Source organism: Protopterus annectens, chromosome 12.part0 (genome assembly GCF_019279795.1).
Source record: "Protopterus annectens isolate FY-2018-M chromosome 12.part0, PAN1.0, whole genome shotgun sequence".
NCBI classification, from domain to species: Eukaryota; Metazoa; Chordata; order Ceratodontiformes; family Protopteridae; genus Protopterus; species Protopterus annectens.
In genome coordinates, this window is record NC_056746.1 from 257419543 (window position 1) to 257440366 (window position 20824).

The 20824-nt window shown below is 39.7% G+C and overlaps 1 protein-coding gene across 1 annotated transcript in view; it reads left to right on the forward strand.

Annotated features, from left to right (window-relative positions):
* NLRC3 (NLR family CARD domain containing 3) overlaps nt 1-17327 on the forward strand; it is a 778434-nt gene extending 761107 nt beyond the window's left edge. Inside the window, exons 18-19 of the mRNA XM_044089322.1 lie at nt 5473-5556; nt 16587-17327. Coding sequence (XP_043945257.1) covers nt 5473-5556; nt 16587-16677 — 175 coding nt within the window. The 3' untranslated portion in view covers nt 16678-17327. The remainder of the gene's footprint in view (nt 1-5472; nt 5557-16586) is intronic.
* The last annotated feature ends 3497 nt before the right edge of the window (nt 17328-20824 follow it).

Genomic DNA, 20824 nt, shown 5'->3' on the forward strand with positions numbered 1-20824 from the left:
GGGTCCACTCTTGTTCGGCATCTACTTTTCTGAAGTACAAGCAAACACAGGAGGGTTATGGCTGACAAAGTTTGCAGATGACTGCAAACTGGGCGCCATAGTCGAAAACACATCTGACACAGATATCCTCCAGAAGGGCCTCACAGAAACGGATAACTGGTGCCAGAGCCATGGCCTGAAGTTAAACGCCAAAAATGCATAGTCATACCCTTCGGGAAAAACAAGGTTACCCCTAGCTACCATATAGGTGGCAATCCACTGAGCACAGAAAAGTCATCAGGGATCTGGGGACCCAAGTTGACAGTAGCCTTCGCTTGACACCCATGTTGCTAAAGTAGTTAGGAAAACCTTCTATATCGCCCACCAGAACATGAAGGGATACACATCTAGATCAAGGGAGGCCATCGCCACCCTGTACTGATCACTTATTACACCTATGATTGAGTACAATGCCGCGTTCGGAATGTATCTCACCAGACACCTGCTGCAGCTTGAAAGGCCCCAAAAGTTCCTCACCAAAAGGATAAAGGGTCTCAAAATATGTCTTATGCTGCCCGACTGAAAGAACTCCAGCTCTATTCAGTCTCATACCGCTTGCTCAGAGGTGACCTGTGCCTGACATATAAGGCCATGTCAAACCCAGATTTGATGAATATGCTTCACCTCAAAAATCTAGATCCCTCAGAACCACAAGGGCGGAGACTTAAACCTTGACACGGTTATAAATAGAACGTGCTGGAGGGACAGATTCATCACCCAGAGACTCCCTATGCTGTGGAACAAAATCCCGGTACATGTGAGGCAGAGCACCTCGCTGGCCTTGTTCAAGAGGAATCTTGACCAATGGATGGGAGATCGCAGATATACCCCAGGGATTACTTCAGTGTCACTGCTTGACAGAGGCACAGAAAAATGATAGGCATAGTTTTTATTCAAACTAAATGGGTGGCGAAAGCCACATAACTATGGGCTAGGCTTATAAATGCCCTTGGGCAGATAGCCTAGTATGAACCTATGAACCTATGAACCTATGAACACCCATGCTACACATCTAAGCTCTGCAATTATGCAGAAGTGCTCCTTAACTCTAGCGGGCAGTGGATCCCTCTACAGTACAGCCTTGGTACCTAAATAGTATGAGGTGTTTGAGATGGGCATTTACTCTGCTATCAGATGAACAGCATCAGGCGGACCAAATTTCAAACTTTTTTTCCTGAGTTAGCTGCAGTTCAGATATGTATTATCACACTACGTTTTTTTAAACCTATGGTCTTTCAGAACCCTGTTTTCTACTTCCTGTGATTACTACTCACCAGGAAGATTTGGTCAATGCAGTACGTCTGTGCTTCATTACTAACAACATCCAGTAGATCATGTGACTATAATTCAGCATTATCATGGCTGGAACCATAGCCATTTCTACATATTTCTGTCCCACTGTTAAAATGCTGTTTCTTTCACATAAATATAAGTACAAACACACATCATTCCACATTGCTGTGTTTCACTGCTGTTTACTTTCTCTCAAATCATGCCTAATTAATTTGTACATGTGATAGAATCATAAAGGCTTTCTTCTACAGATTTCAAGTAAAGTGTTCACAGCATGAGGGGTGTTATCAACATTAAGCCTAGAAATGGACCTGTGACAGCCTTGGCAGATGACTGCAAAGTGTCAGGCAGTCTGAACTATGAAGGGCCAACATGTTAGCCTTATGGCAAAGAGTGCAGAGAGAGAGAGCGAAAGAAAAAAAATGTTATAACGCTAATCAAATATCTAATGTGCTTTCACAATAAGGAAGAAATATGCAATAACTGGGGTCCACAAATATGGTGAACAGTTTCAGGTATGCATTGTACAGACTCAAGGCAGTTATAGAATGATCAATAGAATGTTAAAGCATATTTGATAGCAACGTAAGCATTGCTAGACTACTACAGCTTTTTGAAGGAGTATTTGTGGTGATTTTATCTTCTGATTTTTTCAAAAATGCTATATTTAACTCTTGCTAATTTTTTTGCTGTTTTGTGTTGGGCAATGCAGTTGTACTTGTTTTCTAGTGATACATTTCTGAGTTTGAGTTTCTTTAGTGTGAATTTTTGGTGTATCAGAGTAGTGTCACTTTTTATTATTTAATCCTTACTTAGCTGCTGAATATATATAATATGCTGAAATTAAAACAATGGCTGGGTAAAGCATAACAGCAGTAGTCATGTAATGTGCAACTGAACAGATTCTGCTTTGATTTTGTGATGTACTTGATTTTTTAATACAGATCAATAGAATGTTAAAGTATATTTGCAACATAAGCATTGCTGGTGCAGCTTTTTGAAGGAGTATTTGTGGGGATTTTACCTTATGATTTTGCTAAAATTCTATATTTAACTCTCGCTCATTTTTTTTTGCTGTTTTGTGTTGGGCAATGCAGTTTTACTTGTTTTCTAATGATAAAATTTCTCAGTTGCAGTCTTAAATACACTACAAGGTGTCTGTTACAGTATGACTGATTTTTTCATGCATTTAAACATTGAAAACTGGTGTGGGTTTTGTGGGCGTGACCCATCTGTGGGCGTGGCTCAAATAGGGGTGTTCCTTGAGTATGGTGTGGGTGGGGCTTAAGGGGCACCAGAACAGTACTGTCAGCTAAGGCCAGCCCTGGACGTGAATTAGGTCTTCTAGCTGTGCCAGGATCCACAATCATAACTATTGGATTATGACCAGCCCTTTGTAATCTAATCTATTAATAAGTCTTCATTGGCTCAAAGCCTTCTAGTCACAACACTCAAGGCTCCTAGAATGAATGTGAATGATAATTAAGACATTATCAGTGGTTATTTTACTTTACAAGTCAATCTGTTAGCAACTACATAAATGTATTTCATTGGAAGACTGTGATTACCTATTACTAGATGAAAAAGCCTATTTTAATGAGACAGTTGTCACCTTGTGATTCTGTTGATTTTATTATTTTTAAAAAGTGTGACGTGCTACCCCGAAGAATCGAATTTTGTAATATTTAGTGTGTGGTCCCCTAGAACTAGATGGGGCTCTGGTTGAAAAGAATTGTCTTCACTTACACCTAAGCTTCCATTTCCCATTTGAAGGTGTGGGCTAAAATGTGATAGGTGACAATTTTTAGCAGAAAATGAGGACTGCAGTCTGAAAGAGGCAGCACTGGTAGTTTACTAGTGAAAGAAAAGACCTTGGGGTTAGACATCATTTATCACTGTGTCATGTGAAAAGGACAGTCAGGGGAAAAAAACAGAAGGCCAGTGTACTGAAAAGGGAGACGTATCAAGGAAGACAGATACAGTGATTGTTGTGTATTGATCATTGAAGTGGCAATATTTTAACTTTTTATGGGAAGTTTTAAACCATATTGGAAGGGATTTTACGTGGTGACCAGAGCTGAGATGAATGGGAAATGCATGGTTCTAAAAACGACTTCTAAAATTATAACACTTAGTGAAGGGAGTTTAAAGGAGCTTGTTGATAGTTAAATGGTATTGGCTAAAAGTGAAAAGAGACGCAACATGATACAGATAGGGAGGTTTTTTTACCAGGCATGATAACAGGAAATGAGCTAGTAAACAAGGAATGTGTGAGAGGAGGCAAAGGGTTGCGGCATTCATTTAAAGAGGTAAAAAAACAGGTATAAGCAAGTTTTCCAGTGAGGGTTGTGAGATCATGCAAATCTCAATTAGAGAATATTGAATGAAATAGTGCTTATAAGAGGACTGCAGAAGGAGTGCAAACATGAACCTAGCTGCTTCACGCATGGACCTTTATTCTTTTACTGGCAAGCCTACAACTGGTCAGCTTACATTAGAACGCATTTACTCTAATTTGCCATTTAAATTCCAAGCCTTGCAATGGTTGTCTTACATTAGTACTTGTTATTCTGATTAAATTACACTTCAAGCAAGTCATTACCAATAAATGTGTGTCAGAAAACTAGAACCTAGGAAATATAATGTAATTAGATATTCATGCCAATGATTTGTATTTTAGACCCTAGCACTTTTGAGAAACATTACACAGACTAGAATACAAAATGTTTAAAAATTAGGAACTTTGCAAACTTGTGTACCATGGAGCTGTAGTTTATTATTAAATGCTAAGTGGAGATCTATTTATTTTCTTTGTATCAGTAATACAAAATTGTTAGCTATGTGACTTCAGTCTGTTCAATCTTAACACCCCTTTACCACAGAAGCAGTATAGTTTAACAGGGTCTATATTAAATATTCGAACTCTTAAACGTTCAAATCACTAAAGATCGAACTTTAGTGATCAAACGCTTAAATGTTCGAATATTTTAAAAAAAATTAAAAAAAAAAAAAATGTAAAGTGTTTAAGCAGGGGGGAAAGCCTCTCTGCACATCCAACGTGGGGGGCTGTGCCCCCCACACCCCCCACTACTTAAATATACCAACTCCAACACCGCACTTCAGTGCACTACAGAGCGGAATTGAAAAATTTTCATTTTCTACACTGTAGCACAATCTCGGAGTTGGTATATTTAAGTAGTGTGGGTGTGGGGTGCAGGGGGCTTGCCCCCCTCCTTACACCCATTAGTTTTTCTTTCTTTTGTTTTATTTTTTTTTTAATTTTTCAAAAATATTCGAGCATTTAAGCGTTTGATCACTAAAGTTCGATCTTTAGTGATTCGAATGTTTAAACGTTTGAATATTTAATATAGACCCATTTAACAGCTTAAGCACTATTTTGGAAGTAGCAGACACAAGGTTCATGAGTCAGCATAGCCAGATACTGACTGCTTAATTCATATCCTCAAGCAGTCCAGAAAAATTAATATTCAGAAGTGGTATTATGGGAATAAAATTCTACAGTTCAGCAAGGCTGTCACATTTAGACAATTAGCCAGAGTGCAGTGTATTTGAAGAAGATGACTTTTCTGGATTCTCACATTTCTATGGAAGCATTGCAGCCCCATGTGCCAACAGCAGCTTGCATGTCAGAGTAGATCTTATCAGAACTAGGTCACCCACGTGAAAAGAAAATCAGTGTTACAGTTATCATGACATGTGGTACAGGTGGGAATGTAAATGGTGCCAATCCATCAGACAATGAAAAAAAATGTGAACTGTTAGGCATCTCTAACCGGTCTAAGGCCTTACTAAGCTGCCCAAGTATGACTTCACCATAAATAAAGTCTCTATGTGTATGGGGAAACAAAGGTTTTCCCTTAGACTGAGAGAAAAGATCAAGCTGTAGTTTTGCTCCCAACTTTAATCTCAAATGCTCACAAAATATTTATGCTATCTGGAGCGGCAAACAATCCACCTCATACTTACAACTAAAGGGTCTCTAAAAAGCAGTGGGAAACTATGACTATGGGATAAGTGAGGGATATTTTCCAAGTTCTAACTGAACAAATAAAGGGCTAGTCAATGAGCACAGCTAAAAATGTTAACTAATTAGTACTCATTGTCTTTATCTCTTGACAGTCTACAGGAGAACTCCCTTGGAATGGATGGAGCCATTTGTATAGCTACTGCACTGACAGGAAACCATGGGCTAATGCACATAAAGTAAGTACTTATAAGAATTATTATATTTGTTCTTAAACACTATTCCAAAAATACCTTATGTGAACATCTTCAACTGGATCTGTTGTCCTTTTATCGTGTTTTACATGGCATTTGACTGACAAGAGAAGGTGAATAGTTACCTACTTAGTCTACTTCCCTTTCTAACCTTTCCTCCACCCATTTCATGGCCTACTGTTTGGATTTTCTCTCCACCACTCTAGTAGTGCATTCTTCCTGGATGCAAAACCCTTAATAATGAGATGTGCCACATAGAAGGACTTTCTGACTGCAGTGGCAATGTGGTGATCAAAAGAGAGGTTGCTCTCAACCTGTGTTCCCAGATATTTTATAACGCCTTCTTTTATAATGCCTTCTATGTTCAGTGGACTACCATCAATGTGGTAATTCATGGGAACTGGGTTTTTCCCAAAGGGGATGATGACACATTTTTTGGCATTGAGCTTAAGGCTATGGTTCCGACACCAGTCTTTGGTCTCAGTGAGGCCATTCTGTAGGATGTCAACATCAACATCACTTGGGGAGTTAATAATAGCTCCCAACTTTGTCTGCCAGAGTCCTTTCATGTTGGCCTGGACTTCAGAGAAGTAGATACCAAACAGGAGAAGACCCAGGACCGAACCCTGTGGGACTCCACTTGTGACTAGTCGGCAGTCTGACTTGGAGTCAGCTACTTTCACACTGTGGGTTCTATCTGTCAGTCAGTTTGCAACCCACCTAGTGATATAGGGGTTGATGCCAAGCTTAATGAGTTTTTCTATGATTCCTGAGTTGGGAATGGTATTAAAATCCTTGGCCAGATTAAGGTAGGCTGTATGAACCACCTTGCCTTCATCCACAGCTCTGGTGACTGACTCAAAGAAGTCGACCAAGTTGAGCAGGCATGATCTACCCTTCACAAAACCAAACTGTGTGGGATCCAGAGTTTGGAGATTCCCTGTATCCATGTTTATTAGGTCCATGATGATACATTCCATAGCTTTGCATATCAGACTTGTCAGGCTAATGAAGCGATAGTTCCCAGGGTCTGTATTCGCTCCTCCTTTGTGGAGAGGCATGAATGCAGCAGTGAGCCATTCGGTAGGGACAAAGTCTGAGGTGAGGTTGTGATTGAACAGGGCACCCAGGTGAGGTGCCAGTTCACTCTGTAGTTCATGAAGAACACAACCTAGGATATTGTCAGGTCCCATAGAAGCTGTATTCTTGGCCTTGGACAGTGCTGTTTTAACCTGTGCAGCAGTAATACTGGGTGCCTGGCAATCTACTGGTATTGTGATTGGTCCTTTGGGGGGGATAAAGTGATAAATACCTTATAGTCTGGGCAAAGTTGGTAGAACAGGTAAGCTGTGCCAGCCCTTCCCAGGTGTGTGTGTGTGTGTGTGTGTGTGTGTGTGTGTGTGTGTGTGTGTGTGTGTGTGTGTGTGTGTGTGTGTATGTGTGAAAATTAAATCTTAAACAGTGTGCGTGTCAGCTACTTGGGGCAGGGACATTAAGCACTGGGTTTACAGAGAGGGTGCTGGAGGACTTGGCTTGAACACTTGGCTGAGGACCTAACCCTACAGCTGTACCAGTAGGGAGTCTTATTGGGGACCTGGAGGGAGACAGATAAAGAGACATCCAAACCCCGGGCTGAGTGTGCTCCCTGTGTGCTCTTAAGGGAAACTGTACTTGATGCAGAGAGGTCTGCATCTAGAAATACTGAGTGTATCCATTTGTATTCCAAGTATACGTCCGTCTCCAGTATCAGTGGTGAGGATACAAGCGCCTTGATTACTGGCCCAGCGTGGGGAATGACACATATTGGTGGCCATCACATATTGGTAGCAGTGGTAGGAATCACAACATTCATTAAGCACTTTTTCCCCTCACTGAGGACTTCATCCATTACATAATTTCCTTGAATATTCAGACTAATTAAGAAACCTTAATTAAAAAATTAAAGTACTAAGATACCAATATGATTGAAAACTGTTGCTACTAAGTAAAATTTAAAACCACACATGCCAAATGGAAAAAATACTTTTGTAGCGGAATGCAGAAAAAAACTTTATATATATATATATATATATATATATATATATATATATATATATATATATATATACACACACACACACACACACCTGAATAAAAACAGTGTAGCTAGTTAAAAACTCTAATAGGGGAGACAATTGACAGTAAGAAAAATACAAATATTTAACAATACAGAAAAATGTTACACTAAAATATAAAATAGGTATATTAAAAAGTACTGGCTGAACACAAACATTGTCATTAAACACAGGCACTACTGCATCATTCAGTCTAAGCTGCCAAATTAATTATTTGTATTCCAATACATTTTCCCATTCACCTCCCTTAGGATTTTTTTTGCAATATCTATAATCCCAAAAGGAAATTTTTGTAAGTGTTGCATACTTCTGTATGTTTTGCCAAGGCATTATTAGTATTATTCCTCATAATGTCATAGTTATGTTCATAGATCCTTTTTCTAAGCAGTCTCCTTGCTACATATGGGCATTCCTCTCTCCCCATCAGATATTCATAGCCACTCCTAAACATGTCAGAAAATGTTGGGGGATGTTTAAAGTAACTTATCTCTTGTATTACTCAAGTTTTATTTTCATTCACATCTTTTTCTCACATTCAAAAAAAAAAAGATTCTTCTGTAAGGGCATCTCTCCACAACTAATTTCTTTCACACGGATGTGACAAATTCTATCATGTCCAGATTAATTTCTTTCTCCAGTTCTACAGGAAGGAAAGCTGTTTGTGAGAATAAAGTCTATGTTGTAGTTATTAACATTTATGCTGCAACCACACAGGAAATAACATAGATGTATACTTCTAATTTGTCCCAATTTATAGGGATGTCCCTAATTTTGGCTCAAAAATTGTGTTCTATCCCTCTTAAAATTAGACATTTTTAAATACAAGAACTTTATTACATCAATTCCAGAAAAAAAGTTTTACATATAGTGCAGTTTTATATTATGCACAAATCATATTCTTATACCCATGTTAGAAATATTAAACTTCACATGGAACATAACATGAACAAATCCAGAAAGAAATTCTTGAAGAAATTAATACAATAATGTACTCCAAATGGCTGCTGTTATACATCTTATCTTCGGTTAACCTTTTCCCTTCTGTCCTTTAGTTAGTCAAAAATTACAGCCCCCCCCCAATAATCACTTTTGAGTTTCTAAGTCAGTTAACGTGTCCCCCTCTCCTTAATCGTTGGTTAGTTATTCAGACCTCTTTCTCCACTATTGCCACTTATTCCTACATATCCTACCCACTTTCTTGTTCCCTAAATCTCTAATGATGCTAATGATTTCAATTCCCCCTTTTAATTGTGGAGTTTTATCACTTTTCTGTCCTCTATTAATATTTCCTAACAGCCAGAATAATAACTCCCACCAAAGCTTTAGTATGTGTAGGAATTGCTAATCCCTCACACCAGATTAATAGCATATGTTCCCTTTTGAATTGCCACTTACTTCTTATTAGAATGTTCACTAAATTCTATGTCTGTTTTGAATATGTCCAATTTTGGGCATGCCCAGAAAACATGATGTCCAGTTCAGTATTGCATCTCTATTTGGTTGTGTTTACTGCAGGCAACAATTTATGGAGTTTCTCTGGAGTATAAAAAAAATTTGTAAGCATGTTCAACCAAATGTTCAGAATTTAAGTGACTTTGTTGCACCTTCTGGAATTAAACAAATTTCCTGCAGTCTTCTTTTGAAAGTAGTATCCCTAGTTTAGTTTCTCAATCCTGTATTCATCTCAATTTCTTGTGGTCCTCTCAGGCTTGAAGTCTTCTATATAGCCTACTTATGAGCCTTTTATTATTAACATTATTTGTCATGTTCCACTTTTAATAAAGAGTCCAAAACACCAAAGACCACTGACGACTTTTATTACTTCAACATAAGTAAATGTTTCACACTTTATTAAACATAACTTTCCTTCAATTGCACATTGATAAACATTAAATGACCATTCATAATGGCAGCATAACACCACTCACCATTAATGAGTAAGCAGTATACTCCATCTGCTCGCTTATTCTCATCCTTCAGGCAGCGTTCAACCGCTCACCTTCATTTCCATCCAAAACATTGGTGCAAGCAGCATCTGCACACTCACTTCCACCACTCCAAACTTCTTTCCTCTAATTATACACCAAAGGGGGAACAGAAGAGGAGTAAGCCTGACCCTCTTCTCTGACCTTAACCTCCCCACAATGAACCCCTATCCAAACACCACAACTTCCTAATAAAATAAAAAGGGACGGACAGCCGGGACACAAAATCATGCCAAATGTGAATCCCAACCAGCAACTCCTCACTTCCAAAGCACTAACAACCCTCCCCTTTTCATAACTCACTTCCTCCCTTCTCCTTCCACTAGTTAACTCTTTCTTACCCACTCTCCCTGTAAAGCCTGCCTTTTCCTACCCATCCTCCTTAACCCTAACTATTCCTTACCTGCTCATAACCCCTTCCTTCCCCCTAAAAGATGTCCTGTGACAAATTATTATGTTTCAAACTTCATTTGTCATGTTCCACTTTTAATAAAGTGACCAAAACACCAAAGACCTTTGACGACCTTTATTGGTTAAACATAAGTAAACGTTTCACTCTTTATTAAACATAGCTTTCCTTCATTGCACACTGATAAACATTAAAAGACCATTCATAACGGCAACGTAACACCACTCACCATTAATGAATAAGCAGTGTACTTCCTCTGCTTGGTTATTCTCATCCTTCAGGCAGCATTCAACCGCTCACCTTCATTTCCATCCAAAACACCTGTGCAAGCAGCATCCACACACTCACTTCCTTCCTCCCAATTATACACCAGAGGGGGAAGAGAAGAGGGACAAGCCTGTCCCTCTTCTCCGCCCACCAGCCTAACTCAGGCTGTTCCCCCCTCACTCCCTCCACTCACTTCCCAACCCTTCCAAGAACAAACCCAAGTTCAGATTAGATACATCCAAACCAAAGTCCCTAATTTGGACACCATCTTCCCTGAACCACATAGAATCCCTATTGGCAAACTCGTCATACCATATGACCATCACCCCTATCACCTCAAGCTGTTTTGACAACCTAAAGTTTACAAACTTCCTTGCCCTCTCAACTGCAGAATACTTCCTAGCATCTCTCCAAGTCGAATGAGGAATGATCTCCGACTGTACCAAACATAATGTTGGATACAACTTTCCTAATGCTAAAAAATCCTCCCATATCTGATACACCAACTGACACTTTGGCATTACACCCAAATCAGTACCTGCCAGGTGCACTAACAAGATACAAGGAAGCCCCACTTGAGTCTGAATCCTTGTAAATATCTGAAACAGCTAACTCCACTTGAGCCCTCTAAAGCCATGCCAAGTGACTTTCCAACCGAAATGGTGTAACCTCAAATTCAAACCGTTACTCCTGACCGCAGCCCTCCTTGCTGCCCAAAATATGTAAGAATGGCCTATGATGCAAACCATTTTACCTGAAAAAAAAAGAGAGAAAAGGAAAAGATTTTACAAGTAGAACAACAAAACACTCTCACTTATCTAATATAAGCCAAAAAGGCATTGGAAGACCATCTCCCCACCCTTTTAATAACTTCAATCGAGCTACCCACTTTTGCCACATCTGTCACCCTTCCCATCCTAAAGGAATGAGTGGAAAATTTCTCTCCCTCTAAGTCCATACTACACAAAGCCCTTCTCATGACAAAGTTTAACTAGCCCCCTGTCATCGTCCTACCGCTTACTGACTGAAAAACTAACTCCTGCAGTTTACCCTTATGAGCTGCAAACAATCTCCTTGCCCAAGATACTGGGCATGTTTGTTCCAACCTGTTTTCCCCCAAAACTACTGGTGCCCCCTTTCCCACCTGATTCATCTTAGATGACCTCAGCCAAATATAAACTGCACCAGGCAACAACATAACATCATTCCACACCAATGACCCCAACAACTCTGACACTCTAAATGCACCAACATATATCCACACACTTAGTGTTCCCCACAATACATAATTCCCCCAAGTTCCCAAATATTTTATCCAAACCTCATACCAATACCCTTAAAATCTCCTTTGTCACTGGCCAATGTCTATCCCTATTCAATCCCTCCCCCATCGTTTCAACACTTCCCCAACTGTCCAGGAGTTAGTAAAATCCTTCAGTCTCACCATCCAAGCAAACATGCTAATCATCGCTAAATCCACTCTCACCGATTTCACCGCCCCATCCTGTTCTTTAGCCTCGGCTAAATATCGCAACAGCGACTCTTTCAACCACACACATGCCTCCTCTGGTAGCTGCCTCACAAACCTATCAAAATCATGCAATGCCCTACCGTAAAGCTTCCCGTTGGACACTGCCCAGGACTGCTGAACCAACCTGCCTATCACTGATATCCAATCCACCATACCTCATCTGGCACCACCATAGGATCTTTCACTGCCATTGGGGCTACCTGACAAAACCTGGAAAACTGAAAATGAGACAAGCTATCAGCAGTCTTGTTCTTCATCCCTGGCACATGTACCCCTGTAAAAGAAAAGTTAATCAACAAACTTTGGAGAACCAGTTTACACAAAACCAACAATAAATATTCAGACTTAGCTGTCGTAACCTGTAAAACTCGCACAACTGCTATATTATCAGAATTAAAAAAAAAAACTCCTGACCTTCAAACGCTCCTACTACACCACCGACGCCACCCAAATTGACATGAATTCCAAAAAGGTGACATCTCGCTTCCAATCTTCTGGCCAATCAGGTGGCCATGGCATGGCAAACCACTGTCCCCCCCAAAAATGCTCCCATCCCAAACCCCCATCGCATCAGTGAAAAGCTGTAAAAATCCCTTTGACCCACCCAGTCTGACTGCCAAAAGGTAAGACCATTGAAATTCTGCAAAATCTTCAGTGACAAAGTCAAGTCCTAACACACCAATTTGCTAACTCTCACTCAGTGGTGCTTTGCTCTTGCCTCCTTTCAAAGGAAATGCAACTGACCTACAAAATGTCCACTCCAGATGAACCACCCGACAGGAGAAATTCAATAACCCCAAAAGTTCAACAACAAAATCATGCCAAATGTGAATCCCAACCAGCAACTCCTCAGTTCAAAAGCACCAACGACTTTCCCCTTTTCAAAACTCGCTTCCTCCCTTCTCCTTCCACTAGTTAACTCTTTCTCACCCACTCTCCCTGTAAAGCTGCCTTTTTCCTACCCATCCTCCTTAACCCTACCATTTGCTCCTAAAAATAGGTTCTCAATTTATACTGAACAATCCTTCACCGGGGGGTGCAATCTTGCATCTTCCATTCCCATCCCTATGAGCAATAGCTCCATCCTCTATTTGTCAAATCTTTTCTGAAGTACAGTTTTTAAGCCGCCCTTGTAAGTATAATTTAAGATTTCTTCCGTCCTTCCTCCCATTGAATTTGCAACCAAATAGTTAATTTTCCAACCTTCACATCTGCATCTCTTTGAGAGAGAGTTACTTGTTTCCATATAGTAATGTAATTTCTATTTTGCATTAAGTATGTTGATCTTAACTGAGTAGCCGTATAGCATGTTCTCAAGTCTAGTATTAGCAAACACCACTTTTCCACTGGCAAAATCATTTTCTCCTAACCTAGTCTTAAAGAATTAGACATTTTATGAGAACTTATAAGTTGATAGTGCTAGTATTTACAAGTATCCCTAATTTGGGGGCTTTTTACCAACTATTTTGTGCTTTGCCTCTAATTCTAAAGGTGTAGGGTTGAGAGCTATGCCTGATACTGACAGACATGATACTTTCTTTGAGACAGCATTTCTTAATGCGTCATTCTTTTCGGTGAGTCAACAATGCCCCCCCGGCTATCTACTATAACTCTGTATCAGCTCTATTGAAATGCTGGCACTGGAAATGCTAAAGTGCTGACAAGCCAAAGCAGAGAAGAGAGAGAATCTTAAACATCACTTTTCTCCTTCAAACTACTTTTTTTTTGCAGGGAGGCGACCATACTAAAGTACAGTTGTGTAAGTAAACTTACCATAACAGCAGATGTTTGAATGATCACTGCTGCAGTAGCCTTAAGTATACAGGTTATAGCCTGCAAAAGGTATAACAGCTAACCAGCTTCTAAAGCTTCAGGGTACCTTCCATGCATCCTAACCATCTGTCAGATCAAACTGAACTGACTAAAAACACAGGCTTGGGCACAAAGCCCTTCAGATTTTTTATGTCAACAGAGACAGGGAGGCTGAGACCTGAAAGGAAATTGCTAGAAACAAAAAAAAATGTGTGCACCCTGGCATAAACAACACAGCAAAAAACAAGGGAGATGGAGGAAGGGAACATCTACTGCAGTAGTGACCATTCAAAAATCTACTGTTATAGTAAGTCTACATACACAATTGAACTATGTTATTCATATTGATCACTACTGTTGTAGCGTTAGCTATTTGGGTAGATTACCCAAGCTTACTACAACTGGGAGATGGAAGGAGAAGGGTCCAGGAGCAGCTGGAGAATGGTCCTAGCAAAGCTTGATATAGACCTAGAGAAGGAATCAAGTTTCTACTACCTTGTAAACATATATATATATATATATATATATATACATACACAGAGAGACAGAGAGAGAGAGCCAAGTTGCCAAGGCCATGGCAGAGTGAGCCTTGACCCTGCCTGGAATAGTTTTGTTGTGGTAAGTATAAAGGAAAGTATTAACCTTAGACAACCATTTGTAAACAGTCTGCTTTGAAACAGGGTGTTCGTTACTATTAACTTCACAAGAATTGAACAACTGATAGATCTGAAAGATTTAGTTTTGTCAAGATAGTACCTGACTTGTCTGGGGGTATCCAAGGTAAGAAGTATCCTATCTCCCTCATTTGTAGGTTCAGGAAAGAAAACAGGCAGATGGATAGTTTGGCTTAATGTAAACTTGGATAGCACTTCAGGCATAAAAGAAGGATTAGTTCTCAAAGAAACCCTGTCCTAGTGGAAAATGAGATAAGGTTGACGCAGTATAAGAGCTTGCAACTCAGATACTTTCTTGTACAGGTTAGAGGAATCAAGAACTTCAAGTTAGCTGGTACAAATGGAGCAAATGTTACCTCCTCTAACACAAAATTAAGATACCAAAGAGGGACCACTGGTTTTCATGGAGGCCTCTTATGCAAAACTCCTTTCAAACACATTTTCACAGGAGAATGCATTGAAAGAGGGGCATCTATGGGCAGATATGCTGAAAGCAATGATAAGTGAACCTTATTAGAAGAAAAAGAAAGACCATAGGATAGTAACTCACACAAATGTTGTAAAACCAGAGAACAGCAAGCCCTGAATAGGTGCTGGTTATGTTGTTGGCACCAATTAGAAAACCTTTTCCATTTGCTAATATATGATTTTCTAGTAGCAGGCTTTCCTGCATCCATTAATACCTGTTGTACATTCTCAGCAAACAGATTCCCAAAGGGAATTATGATCCTATCGTCAAGTGAAGTTGATTGGCATCAGGGAGTATCAAATACCCCTGATCTTGTGTGATTAGATCCATTCAGTGAGGGTGCATGTGGTAATTGCCCCTGGCCATTTCCAAAAGAAAGGAGAGCCACTGTTGCCTGGGCCAGAAGGGAGTCACTACAATGATCCTGTGGGACTTTCTGAAGCTTCAGAAGTCCCCTTGATATCAGTGAAAAGGGTGGAAAAGCATGTCTAAAAAAGAAAAGCCATCTGTCTTTCAGGTCTTCTTGCATGGAGTCACGGAGCAGAATCTTGCCAGCTGATTATTCAGAGAGGAAGGAAATGGATCACATCTTGGAAGACCCCCCTGATCTAGTTTCCATTCACGAGGGTTTGTCCTTGCCCTGCTCAGCTTGTCTACCACACAATTTTGCTCTGACAGAATGTGTGAAGCTATATCCTAAGTTACCATGGCTAGTCTGCAATGCGGCTATGATCTGGTATCTTAAAAAGAAACAGTCATCTGATAGCTGCCAGTATGACATTCTTTTTCACAAGATTCTACTGCTGTAAAGCAACACACAGACTAACAGTGTTAGTGATGGGAGAAGGGCAGTTCAGCAAAATGGTCTCTTTCATGCTATTTTTGGTGAATGCATCTGAATCTGGGAAAAGCACCACTTTTTATAAACTAGAGGTGAAACAACCTCTTTTACTAGATCATCACAAACAAGATGTTAACACTTATCAACGTGATTATATTAGTTAGCAGAGTGTAATTGCAGAGTTCTTCATATGGTTTGTTTGAGAGGAATTAGTTATATTAGTTCAGAGAATATGTATGAACTAGATATATTATATAGCAGAGTGTAAGTCTAGACCTTCCTCACATGTCTGTGTGCTGGAAGATGGTTACATCTATTAGAACAGTGAAATGGTAAAGCCCTCTACATGATTTGTGCAGGGAGTTGGTCATACTAGTAGACTGCAAGGAGTGGGTTATGGGTAGACTCCCTTCCATGAGTACATGCAAAGAGTTGGTTATATTAGCTAGCAGAGTCTCTTACATGGCTTGTCCAGGGAGCTGGTCATAGTAGTTACTAGACTGTAAGCAAGAGCTGGTTATATTACTTAGAAAAGTGTAAGGCTAATGGCCTTCACGTGGCCTTTGCAGAGAGCTGTCACACTCAGAAAAAAGTTGATAAGATTTTGACTGAAGCTTTTGTTTTCATTTGAATAACAAATCTTTTATATTCCCTTAACTTTAAGGGATTATGATCAGATTAACATCCTTCTGCTCTTTAAACTGTCCTGCATATTCTTAGTGATAAGCATGTTACAAGTGGCTGTGTTTGGGTCCTAGACCACTAATGTAGACTTCAAGGGTGACTGAAAGTACATAAAATCATAAATTAACTATTGCACACATTGCCAGTTTATATTCTGCTCATTATGAACTGGATCCCATTTCTACAAATACAAATAAAAACATTAATGTGATTATTTTGTCTGTTTCAGTCTCCAGGGAAATCACATTGGAGAATCAGGAGCAAAGGTCATCTCTGATGCCATCAAGACTAAGTCACCCAATTGCACTGTTGAAATATAAAGATGATGATATTGCATTTTTGAAATGCAAGGAACAAAACTGAAATTATGACTGAAGTTGAAGCCTTGCTAACTGCTTGCAAATTACAGCCAGGAGATTTTATGAGAAGGGATGACCACTAGGTTAAATGTTACAGTTAATAGTGGTAGTTTGGACCGTGGAATATAAATGTGCAGCTCTTATTAACAGCACTTGCTGCTATATAACTGAACAGTGCTGGATTCTTTATTGTGCAACACTCTATACATGTTTTAGAAGGTATCTAAATTGTAACCTGAATCTTTAAGTAATCATGACTCTGAAATTCCTAACGCATATTTTTACTGCATTTCTGTTAGGTATTAATTGACGGATTAATGTTTAGCTTTCATTCTGATCTTTTTACATTAATTCATGCTTTTCTATTTTTCAGAATGTTTGTTAATTTTTTTGCCTCCTTACTATCCAGCCATGGACATTTGAATCCTTCTGTTAGACACAAACTACCTTAAATTGCAGTACTCCATGGCATAACAGGATTCTTGTTCGCTCTTCCCTTACTCTTCTTCTTTTCTCGATCTGTTCCATGCAAATGACCTTTGTAAAGAGCCCAACTTGAATACGAATTTAAGGATGTGCATGCTATAAAAATACCTTTTGCTCCAGTTGTTTTAAAGCACATAATTATTTGTGTTTTTGTAATGTATAAAATGTTTAAATATAGATTTAAGATTTTTCTAGATTTTACAATAAAATGTTTTCATATAGTTTGGTATACATGTTCATTTTAGAGCATCAAAATTCTAGCAATTAACCTACATTAAGATGCATTTCCTTCCATGAAATGTTAAAACTGTAGCAGTGGTTAAGTATCACCAAACCTCCTGATTACATTCTAGTCCTGAAATATCAGAAAAAAAAGTTATGTACTTAACAAAACAATAGATCAATGTTATCTGATTTTCGTCTGGTTCAACATATTGTTTATCAGAACTGACCAGATACTAGTTTGACCTTATCACGGACTCTGAAGCTTCTTTCGGTTCCAGAGCTCTCACTCCTCCCATACCCATAATTCCCTGTACTACACCCTAATACCTCAGATTGTGTTTGCTCCCCATCCAACACAAAAAGATCTACAACTGTATAAATATGATAATACTTGCTTGCATCTAAAATAAAAAGGTGAAAAGAAGGCAACAGAACAGGATTGTTTACAGACAGGGTGTTGAGTAGTAACCCCCCCCCCCCCGGTCACTGCAAAGTCATATATATCAATTCTGGAAGGAGGGAGGAAGGTTGAACTGGACAAAAAACAGACATTGAGCTATCATTATGCTAAGTATGCAAGTTTCATATCCAGTGCTATCTGTTTTCATCTGATTCAACACATAGGTTCATAGGTTCATACTAGGTTATCTGCCCTAGGGCATTTATAAGCCTAGCCAGAGTGTGTTTGGCTTTCGCCACCCATTTTAAATTAATTTTGCTATGCCCTTTTTCGAGGTTAGTATACTGTGTCTCTGTCTAACAGTGACACAGAAGTGATACCTGGGGTAAACCTACGATCTCCCATCCACTCATCAAGATTCCTCTTGAAGAGAGTCAATGAGGGTATAATCATAGGTTCATAGATTAGTACTAAGCTAACTGCCCTTGTGAGCCATTTTAAGCCTAGCCAATTATCCCTTGTGAGACTCAAACCCTGCACCTTGTGCTTGCAAGGCAAACACCTTAACCATTAGGGCACCCTCCCAATCCGAGTCCCATGTTGTCTCTCTGGGTGCTATCAAGGAAGGACGTTCCTGAGGATGGTGGAGACAAAAGAAGACCATTATCTAGAATGTCCATCCAGCTTATAATGAGACAGAAAAGTATGGACCATGGACCAAGTCACTGCAACACAAATGTCATCAATGGAAAGTCTTCTAGAAAAGGCTGTTAAAGCAGATATTGCTCTCGTGGAATGAGACTTATGCTTAGACTGTACAGCTAGAAGAAATGCCAACAATCATCTTGAAAGGGTAACTCTGGCAGAAGCTTTACCTAATTTTGGCTTTGAAAAAGCAATAACCAACTGACTGGATTTCCTGAATTGTTTTGTTCTATGAAGACTGAACCTGAGTTGACGATGAACATCCAAGATATGCAAAAATATTCGCCTCTGTTTCAGTATCTGTGAAAAATACTGGTAAACGTATTGACTGATTTAAGTTTACTTCAAATGCCACCTTCGGGATAAAGAATACATTAGCTCTTAGAAAAACTCTGTATTTTGAAAAAACAGACAGGCAGGTTTGCATGAAAGTGCCTGTAATTCTGAAATCCACCTGGCTGATGTAACCACCACCAGAAAAGTTATTTTCCAGGTCAAGAATTTTAGATTTACTGTGGCAACAGGCTCAAAGGGAGATTGAGAGCTCAATCACAAAACAAGACCAAATGTAGTAAAAACCACAAGACCAGTGTCCAAACAGCATTTATTAATCCCCTTGAAACACCCTCAGCAAGTCTATATTCAGATCACTGGCCATGAATAACAGCTCAACCACAAAACAAGACCAGACGTAGTAAAAACCACAAGACCAGTGTCCAAACAGCGTTTATTAATCCTCTCGAAACACCCTCAACAAGTCTATATTCAGATCACTGTCCATGAATAACAGCTCAACCACAAAACAAGACCAGACGTAGTAAAAACCACTCAAAGGGACATTGAGTTAGAGCCTGAAGCATAATGGCAATATCCCATGGGGGAACTGTGTCTCTGATGGGAGTTCTTAAAAGAGAATTCCCTCTCAAAAAGGCTTTAGAAATATTTAGGGAAGCAATGGAAGAGTCATTATGGCCAATATGGAAGTTTGAGATAGTTGCCATTTGAACTTTGATAGTAAAATAAATAGACCCTTTGTCAAAGAGTTCAGATAAAAATTCTAATACGGACAAAATGGGTGCTGAAAAAGGGTCCAGTCCTTTGGAGACAGCCCAGACAGAGAATCTCTTCCATTTACTATGGTATACCTTTTTTATGGCTGGTTTCTGAGACACAAACAATTCTGACAACCATAGTGCGGAGCCTGGTATCTCTGGCTATGGTCAAAATAGGAGAAACCATGCGGTTAACTTCATGGACTTCTGGCGTGGAGGAGAAAATCTGGATGGGTGAGTTAGGCGATTTGGATATTGACTCAGCAACCAAGGAGCATGTACCAGTAAAGGCCACAGGAAGGGGAACCATGATTGTCAGGGGCCAGAAGGGGCAATGAGGATCACTCTTATTTTTGCACTGCCCAGATTTCTATATGAACTTGTTAATTTCAGGTAAGGGAGGAGGGATCACTTGCAAGGTGTCAGAACTTGCCCAATTTGTCCACTAAAACATTTGATGATCCCTGGATGTGCATCAGTATTAGAAAGCGGTGTGAAGACATTGCCCATTGACAAACTCTCATGGGGTGTCACCACAACAGATAGGAATGATTCCCCCTATTTGTTGCTGCACCATACCACCATCATATTGTCTGTCTGTATGGAAACTACACTCTTGAAGAGGAGATCCTGGAATGCCTACAGTGCTAGGAGGACTGCCCTCATCTTCAAGATATTGATGTGAAGATTAGCCTCTATGGGCATCAATGCACCTTGGACTATCCTTCCTTCAAAATGCCCCCCCACCCACACCTTAAATGGGAGGTTCATGTGGTTATTACAGCTACTGAAGACTCTGTGTGGGACAGAAAAACCTTGGTCACTGAAGAGGATGTAATCCACCAGGCAATGTGACATCTGTAGATCCGAGTGAGCCGAATCTTTGCATGTAACAGGTGAATGTTCTGAGACCATTGTACTGTGAGGGGTCCACAGGAGCACTCTTATTTGGTATCTGGCTAGTTGGACCATCAAAATTGAGGATGCCATTAGACCCAACAGGTGAAAGATCAACCTCACTGGTGGTGAGAGATGATGAAGCACCCACATGACTGCTAGATATAAATATAAAACTCTGGAATAAGGAAAACTGGTGGTTGGTATTGAGGTAGCATCTTATAAATTCTATTCATTGGGTTGTTGTCAGATGACACTTGGGAAACTTTACTGTTATTCCTAAGCTCAGTAACAATTGGAGGACAAGATCCACATGGTGTAGCAGCAGATGTTCAGAGATAGC